The sequence below is a fragment of the Etheostoma cragini genome, chromosome 1 (genome assembly GCF_013103735.1).
Source record: "Etheostoma cragini isolate CJK2018 chromosome 1, CSU_Ecrag_1.0, whole genome shotgun sequence".
NCBI lineage: Eukaryota > Metazoa > Chordata > Actinopteri > Perciformes > Percidae > Etheostoma > Etheostoma cragini.
This window is the reverse complement of record NC_048407.1, coordinates 183026-191319: the sequence shown is the minus strand read 5'-3', so window position 1 is coordinate 191319 and position 8294 is coordinate 183026. Positions and strand designations below refer to the sequence as shown.

Below are 8294 nucleotides of genomic sequence, written 5' to 3'. Positions count from 1 at the left end.
CTTTTATCCCTGTCATTTTGGAGGGTCCTAGATGTAATGTACAATGTCTCCCTGGCGAAGGGAGGCTCAAGGCTTCTTTTTTTTTATGCCTCCGGTAGCCCCTTACATAAAAACCGAACAGTCACCACACTATGCTAAGCTAACAGCTAGCTAGCATCAGACAACGTTATTTGTAAGTAGCTTATGTACACTCACATATCCAGCTCTATGTAACTATGTGGTGGGCATGATCATGCACAACACGCTAACTCTTAGCTAGCTAAACAAGCGTGAACACAACAGAAATACTACAAGTACTTACAAAATACTGATAGAATCTGATCAGCCGCGGCTTTCCGTGGTTGTTAAATATCAAGATGGCTTTAATCATGACTGTTCTTTGGTGTTGTCAAAAGATAATATAAAGTAGTAATTAAATTATTGAGGTATTGACTGTTTAGATTACGTTAGTTAGAGTGCTAAACTGCCTCTCAACCAGCTGCCGGATTAATTATTAGGCTACATCCGGTTGCGTCTCCACATTCAGCACTCGACCTCAAACAAATACCTCTGATTGTTCCGGGCAGGTCATTGAGTGCGTTTGCATCATGGACTCTGCTGTTCAGGCTCTGCCATAGAAACAATGAGCAGGTTCATGGAGGATGCACATGTGAACATCATATCCTCTTCTCAGAAACGTAGAAGTGATATAAACCAGGATTCTGTGGCGTGTTAACACTGTTTCCAGGTTTCTCTACATTCCCAACAAATGAAGACACAACTACTCAGATTATCAGAAACCTGGGTACTGTTTGAATCATGCAGACAGAGAAAGGTCTATAACTATTTTTTATGTTCCATATATACACATCCCGAATAAGATCACAGCCAGGATAACCCAAAGAAATGTACTCATTTGATTCTTTAATGCAATAAACATGGTGAAAAATCAGTCAGAAATACTCCAAAACTGAGAAAATCACAGTTCAGACATGATGTGTTGGGCAAAATTTAGGACCGGATAAATGTGAAGATAACTGAACTTACAGCATACGTTGTGGCTAGAATTCACTCAAAATCTAATTCTGAAACACATTCAGTGTATGAACTTTATTGTTTCCCTGCTTCTTATTAACATTAGTTATCTGTATTTCCCAAAACACAGTGACATGACATATTTGTGGAGTAAAATGTGATCATGTGGTATAGCAGTTAGGTAAAGCTAATATTTTTTTTATTTTTGATGAGAGTGTTTTTTCAGTCCATGTGTAGCTTTTGTAAAGTCAGCGTTGGTGAGGGATTCCACTGTTTCTCATCATCAGGCCTCCAAGACATCAATATCAACCAAAGCCTGTGTAGGAGTTACAGTTAATGGTGTAGGCAAGTCTCTAATTCAACACAATAATATACCTTACCTGTCAGGTGGGGGTTCATCAGACAAAGCTGGGGTCTATTCTTGAGACACAACTGCCCCACCACTTCTAAACCAGGCCGGCTATATTTCTGTGACCCAGCAACATCAAAATGGCAGACCACATTTCCTTCTGATTTCATATCCATTAATTCTCTGTTCTACGTTTTTTCATCATTAGCGCAGCAAAGCCACCCGGGCTGTTGTCTGCATATCGTCTATTATTTCCCCTCTGAATTCCCTTCATCCTGCATGAGCACAGTGGAAAACAAACAGACGCTCATTAGCATGTGTGACCCGTTGGTGGTAAACAGGCTTATTTCCACATGAGTGCAGTGTGACAATGGATTTCAGTTGGACAGTCGAGGTAGGTGGGCCAGTCGGCCGCCTTCATCGGGACGTTAATCTGGACTTAACAAATGCAAGTTGACAGGCACAACATTCTCTGGCACAGGGAGGTCATGTTGGTACAGTGAGCACTTGTTAGATGGTGACTCACTGTATTTGGACTCTTGGGTGGCCACTGATATTTACTTCATTTTTAATGTGCATTTCTTTTCTCTCAGTGCTAATTGTTGGATTGTGGCGGATGTTGAGTGCTGTCTGCCAGAACTGAGGTAATGCGTGGCTCTAGTAATGCCTCTGTGCTCTGCTGTGATAAAGGCGACCTGTAATTAGAGGAATAATCAAAACTGTCAGGGGCTCTTCTATGGACGCTACTGTTTACTGTCTGCTTGTCTCACAGCATCGCAAGCTGCTGGACCTCCACATCCTCAGACTGGGCCTCGGACCTCAAAAGAGCATTTCAACTGGACTTTGGTGAGATAAGTCATTTTGAAATTCCCACATCTGAGGGACATCCAGTAAGTGACATTCTTTCCCTATTATTTTTAGCTTGCAAGACTAAAGTATGACTTTATTTGTCTTTTTTTGTGGTTTTTAGGTTAGTAGTTGATCCCTGTTGAGCTCCTCTACAGCAAACTCCCACAACAACATATTGAAAGACAACATCATTCCTTTTTTAAACCATGTCAGTAAAGCCAAATTAAAATGTTAAAATTGGAGTTTTACCCATCCATCTTCTAATGGATTTGACTGTAAAATCGCAGTTGGGTGCGCTGACCTCGAGATGGCAGCATGTTCAGATCAAACCCAGAGCCAAATGTTTTGCATGAATTACTAACAAAATGCAAAAGACATGCTTACGTGAGGAGTTTTTGTGATCACAGCCTGATATTACAAAGCCAGGGGCTGATGAACAATACAATGATATGTCATTTTATTAGTTAGATTAAATATAGGCTAGGCCGGCTTCGTTAAACAAAGTAGAAAACCGTATGTATCATATCATGATGTAAAAACAACCTTGGCCACACATTATTTTCAATTAAGCAGACATAACACAGGAACAAGCCCCCGAAAAGCACAAGGATGTGTGACTATTAAGACGCAAATAACATTTGTAAGCATGTATGAATGACTTATGGCTTATACAATTATTGACGTACATAAAGCCTGTGCTGTGACGGCGTCGATTCCAACCTGTAATTCCAGGTGGAGCAGACAGACTCGGCAGTCTCTCCTGCTATTTATGAGCAGCAAAACAACCCGGATCCTGGATCTTCGGGCCCGAGTATCCTTCCCACCGAGTCGGTGACCACAGAGGCCAAGGGAGGTTCTGAGGTCTCACTCTGTCTACATTTTCTTATCTGTTATGGTGACGTGAACGCCGCACACACGAATGCATTAGCCAATTAGATAGTATGCCTACGTTTGTTTATAGGCTACTGGTAGATTAATGACGGTCCAGTTAACAACCCCCGCCACGTGTATGGAGTGAATGTACAAGGAAAGTTGTTGTTGTGAAATGGTCTTTTGGTGTACATAATAAAGTTAGGGTATGCGGTGTCCTCTTGTTAATATAGAGTAAAATGTACTCTGTTAACGACACTAAAACACACCGAGGTGGATTAAACTGACCTCCTTGTGAGGACCAGAGCAGTCCCTGTGGTTCCATCTCTCCGCTAGACTGCAGTGAGAGCGACGCCCCCTTTCCCAGCCCGGAAGGCGGGGCCGAGGCTCGAGTGATTCATCTGTTGAAACAGAGACGATCTGTGCGCAGGGCGCCGTGTTTACAGCGAACACGACAGACTGCAGACTGGTCCAAGGAGCCCGTGTGTGTCCACGGAGCTGCGTTCATCTGGCGAGCCCCCAGACAGTTATGGAGGGGCGAGCCACGCTACCCGTTCAGCTGGCTGTCGACGCGACGGAGGCCGAGAGATAGCCAAAGGACTTGACTCGAAGCAATAAGGTCAAATACTCTATTTTCACCGATACTCCAGAATTACTCCTACCAACACAACGCGGTGTGTGTGTGCGCGCTTGATGCGCGTCTGAGGAGGAGGAGGAGGAGGAGGAGGGGGCGGCGGCTGCGGTCTGAAACTAGATGTTACCCTGGATATATCTCGAAACATACGTCGTGTCGTCCACACAAGGAGGCTGCGCATTGCTTTAACATGTTACTGTATGTCCCAGACAGCCTCTTCCCATCGTCGTTTTAAAGGGGGGTTGGGGGGGGGGTGATCCGTTATCTGCCTCCCGGGGATCCTCCAGCAGCGGGACGTTCAAGGGTTTTCCTCCAGCTATGGAGTGGGAAGATGCGGATTACGGAGGAGTCCCTGCCGCTAGTATAACCGCATTAGTTGCATTGTGCAGGAATAAAACAGAACTATGAATACATTTCTAGCCAGAGGAATAAATTGGACATTTTGGAGCATAACTGGACTTCCATTAGGAAACGTGAGAAAGCTACACTGCTAGCCATTAGCTCCATTAGCTGGCTAACTGCTAAAAGGGGCTGACTGGAGATTTGAAAGCGTTTCAATAATTCTGAGCAGGGTTTGCCCAAGTTTCCTTCCCTCTAGCTTCATTTCTTCACAGGACTTGTGAGGATTTACACCTCCAGGAATGAAGTCTGGGACGCAATGGAGCCGCTTGACCTTGTTTTGGGGTCTGATGCTGGGTCTGTCGTCCTGCCTCCGGCCCGCCACCGCAGAGGGTAAGTAGAGCTCCTCCACTGCCCAGGCGAAACGAGACCCCGTGCTGTACTACACATACCGTGGCCTATATATAGTTCAACACTGGACACACGGGCAGAGAGAGACACAACACTGTTCTGTGTGGCGGTTTACATTTCTGTATTTATGGGGAAAATATCAGAAAGATGCATGTAGAGTTAATAGAGAAGAAGAAATGTAGCATGTCACAATCTAGTTATGTGGCTATAGGTTAATGAACGATTTGCAATGATCCTGTATATAGGACTTTTTATTTTGTCTTAGTGGGGGAAACATTTAATTATTTAACGTTGTGTTCCTAATGCAAATAAATGTAGTTAACCTGGTTTTTCTCCAATACAGTTATTTATTGTATGAAGTCATGTTGTAATATTGTAACTTGGTTTTAAACACAACATAGACAGTGACTCAGCTTTAAGTGTGTTTGTAAATACATTACCATGACTCAGCCAATGGAGAAAGTCCATCGAGCTATATATACACCACACTGTCATCTCTGAGTCACATTGTGGGCAGTTAGAAATCAAGCAAACACAAAACAGCAACTTACGTTACTAAGTTTAGTTGGGCTCGTCTTCCTCTACATCCAAAAATGGGATGTATTAGTTTTATACTGAAGTGAGACAAAGTACTGCACACTGGGGGCAAACATAAGTCTGTTGTTACTACCTTGACTTTTCAGCTCTGTAAATCTAATAGATTAGACGTGTCATCACATAATAAACAAGCAACAGCAGTTGGTTGGTTGTGGTTTTACCGCCTGAACCAGGGTCTGGGTTTTAAAATAGAACAAGCCAAAGTACATTCACAAGCAAAACAGACTGAGTTCTGTTGATTGGAAAGAGTGAGGAGCTTGTGAAGTGAGTGTCATGGGGTTTACTGTTAGCCCCAGTGGTTCCAGGACAAACCTGAGAGAAGCAGGGAGGTTCTCCCGTAGGAAATCTTACCTTAATCCTTGCTCCGGAGTGGAGCTGTGTAAAGGTTCCTTGTATGGCTAGACTCTAGTTCTTCCTGCTGGTTTGAGGTATCAGGTGGGACTAAAGAGCAGCTGGTAGGCTTTGGTTAAGCAGGTTCAGCTCTGTTGCTTCAGACACAGCCTTTCAGATGAACCAAACAAGTATTGTCTGTCAAGTAGGTTTTTTTTCCCTCCCAGCGCATTTCTTCTCACCTTGCCTCTCATGTGGAAAGGTATTTCTTAACATGTTTCCCCCCTCGGGCAATCTGTCGCTATACAGGATGGGAAGTTCACAGACTTGCTGCTTGCAGTCTAGAGGCAGTGTAAGAACCACCAGCCTAGAGGGCGTATTGCTTACTATTTCTTCTCATGGGAATTCTAGTGGATTTCCTCTGATTGTCTGCGGAAAGTCTGGGTGCTGCGGCCGGATGGGAAAAGGTTATCGAAAGTAATTCTGTGATCTGGAGGCTCATCAAAGCTGCAGAGATAGGCTTGTGGGCTCAGCTGTTTAAAATGTGTCAGTGTGAGAGGAGAGGGAGGGGGAATTATTAAGCTTCTACACCTGCTATCTGTATTTTCACATAGCTGAAAACAAAATACATTTTGATCAGAAACTTTTGTTTAGTATCTCCATGAGCGGGATTAGGAGCAGTTTGCGATGAAAGATGGCCATGCCCCTACGATGACAATTTCAGACCCAAAATAGCAGGGTGTTAAATACTTATTTTCCTCACTGTACATTCATGGTCCCCAGAGGATAAATATTACTGACTTTGTTGACTCCCTTACTGTTCCTGTCGGGGCCACCATGAGGTGGACATCTGTGATTTTGAGTGAGATGTCTTCACAATTTATTTAGTACAGAGATTCATGGATGAATTGTTATAACTGGTGACTTTTCTTCAAGCCAATACTTTGGTAATAATAACTAATAAGCTTTTTTTGTTTAAAACGTTTTGTCACATCTACTATATTTGATCAACTGAGACTGTGTACATTTTTTATGGATGATGTCTTTCATAGTAGAATAGTACCCATGCATGTACATGTTCTGTTATAAAACTCAAACATATGAAGTGGACACAAAAGCATTAATAGCCTGATGACAGAGCAATGTAAATTTCATGCGCTATTAACGTGAGTTTGAATTGAACCTGACTCAAGTATTTACTTTGTCATGCCATGTTAAGATGACTCTGAAAATGAAAACAGTTCTCAAGGGAAATCAATCTCTCTATAAATAGCACTATTTCAGAAACGGAGAACATTATTTTGTTAATGGTTACATTTAATGAGTAAATGAATGATTAAAGCTATCGAGGTTATTTAGAAAGAATGTGTTTGTGTGTAATTGTTTTTCTGCTTAGCTTTAAAAGAACATTTTTATTTAAGCCAATGCCCTAAAATACTGTATTGATGATAGAACTAGTATTATAAAGAGCATCAAAAGAAATTATACAGCAAAAAAAAGAAAAAAGTGAACAGAGCAAAGGATGTGTTGGCTATTAACGTTACTGTTGTATGAAATGGATTACAGCCCCTCACCCTGTCCTTTGTGTTTCCCTCTCACAGTCTGTGGTCCCAGCATCGACATTGGGAACGACATTACTGAATTCAGGCGTCTAGAGAACTGCACCGTGGTGGAGGGCTACCTGCAGATCCTCTTAATCGGTGACAAAAACAACAACAACATCAACCAGGAAGTGTTCCGCTCCCTCAGCTTCCCCAAGCTGACGGTGATCACAGACTACCTGCTGCTGTTCCGAGTGTCCGGCCTAGACAGTCTGAGCACGCTCTTTCCCAACCTCACCGTCATACGCGGCCGCAACCTCTTCTACAACTACGCCCTTGTGATCTTCGAGATGACCAGCCTTAAGGACATTGGGCTGTATAACCTGAGAAACATCACCCGTGGTGCCATCCGCATTGAGAAGAACCCCGAGCTCTGCTACTTGGACTCCGTAGACTGGTCCCTCATCCTGGACGCAGAGTTCAACAATTACATCGCTGGCAACAAGCAGTCCAAGGAGTGCAGCGACGTTTGTCCAGGCATCATGGAGAACAACCCTCAGTGCAGAAAGACCATGTTCAACGACAACTACAACTACCGCTGCTGGAACTCCAATCATTGCCAGAAAGGTAGGCTGCCAACCACGATGGCTTGTCAGGGATCGGAATTGCATACAGATCAGGCAGTCTAGCCTTTGGCCAGAGTTGTTTAGATGTGAATTTGGGAGTGTGATGAGTGGCTCTGTGCCTAAAGCTGTGGCCAGCTACCTGTCACTTTAACTGCCTTAGCTGTTGTGTTTTGGCTGTGGGGAAGGAGAAAAGCAAGGGGATATTTTTCTGCATGATTGACTTGACTGCAGATCTTTGCTGTAATATAGCTCAGGTTTTTATCCAAGTTAAGGAAAGATAAAGAGAGAACTAAACAGAGATATCATGGGAGGCTGCATTTCTTTGCCCCAACCCGTGTCGTCTTTGACCGAAGTTTTCTGAAGTTGAGCAATTACTTACTATCAAATGTCAACAACTGTTCAACAACTTCAAAAAACTTTTATTTTAGGGTGGTTACCTGTAGGAAATGCTCACATATCCAGGTGTTGTGTGGCACTTATTTTTGGTTTGATGCAAGTTCACTTCAAATGTTTTCATCTGCCTAACTGAATTTAAGGAGTAAATGATCCTGAGTTTAGTTAAACTTCTTCAGGCACCGTGAGTGTGAACCCTCCCTTTGATTTTGTGTTTACCACTGCAGCGTTTTAGATGACTTGTTTTGCTGCTGGTGCATTTCAGACAATGTATTGTGTGTGTGTGTGTGTGTGTGTGTGTGTGTGTGTGTGTGTGTGTGTGTGTGTGTGTGTGTGTGTGT

The 8294-nt window shown here is 43.2% G+C and overlaps 2 protein-coding genes across 4 annotated transcripts in view; one reads left to right on the top strand and one right to left on the bottom strand.

Annotated features, from left to right (window-relative positions):
* The window catches only part of ap3s2 (adaptor related protein complex 3 subunit sigma 2), a 7738-nt gene extending 7177 nt beyond the window's left edge, over positions 1-561 (bottom strand). The window contains exon 1 of the mRNA XM_034873708.1: positions 302-561. Within this exon, the coding sequence (XP_034729599.1) occupies positions 302-370 (69 nt within the window). The 5' untranslated portion in view covers positions 371-561. The remainder of the gene's footprint in view (positions 1-301) is intronic.
* The window catches only part of igf1rb (insulin-like growth factor 1b receptor), a 47189-nt gene continuing 39056 nt past the window's right edge, over positions 162-8294 (top strand). For 2 of the 3 annotated variants that reach the window (XM_034873603.1, XM_034873591.1), the window contains exons 1-2: positions 3451-4448; positions 6995-7561. In XM_034873603.1, the coding sequence (XP_034729494.1) occupies positions 4358-4448; positions 6995-7561 (658 nt within the window). In that variant the 5' untranslated portion in view covers positions 3451-4357. Of the gene's footprint in view, positions 173-3450; positions 4449-6994; positions 7562-8294 lie in introns of those variants that run through there. The other variant, XM_034873597.1, reaches the window with a different exon arrangement.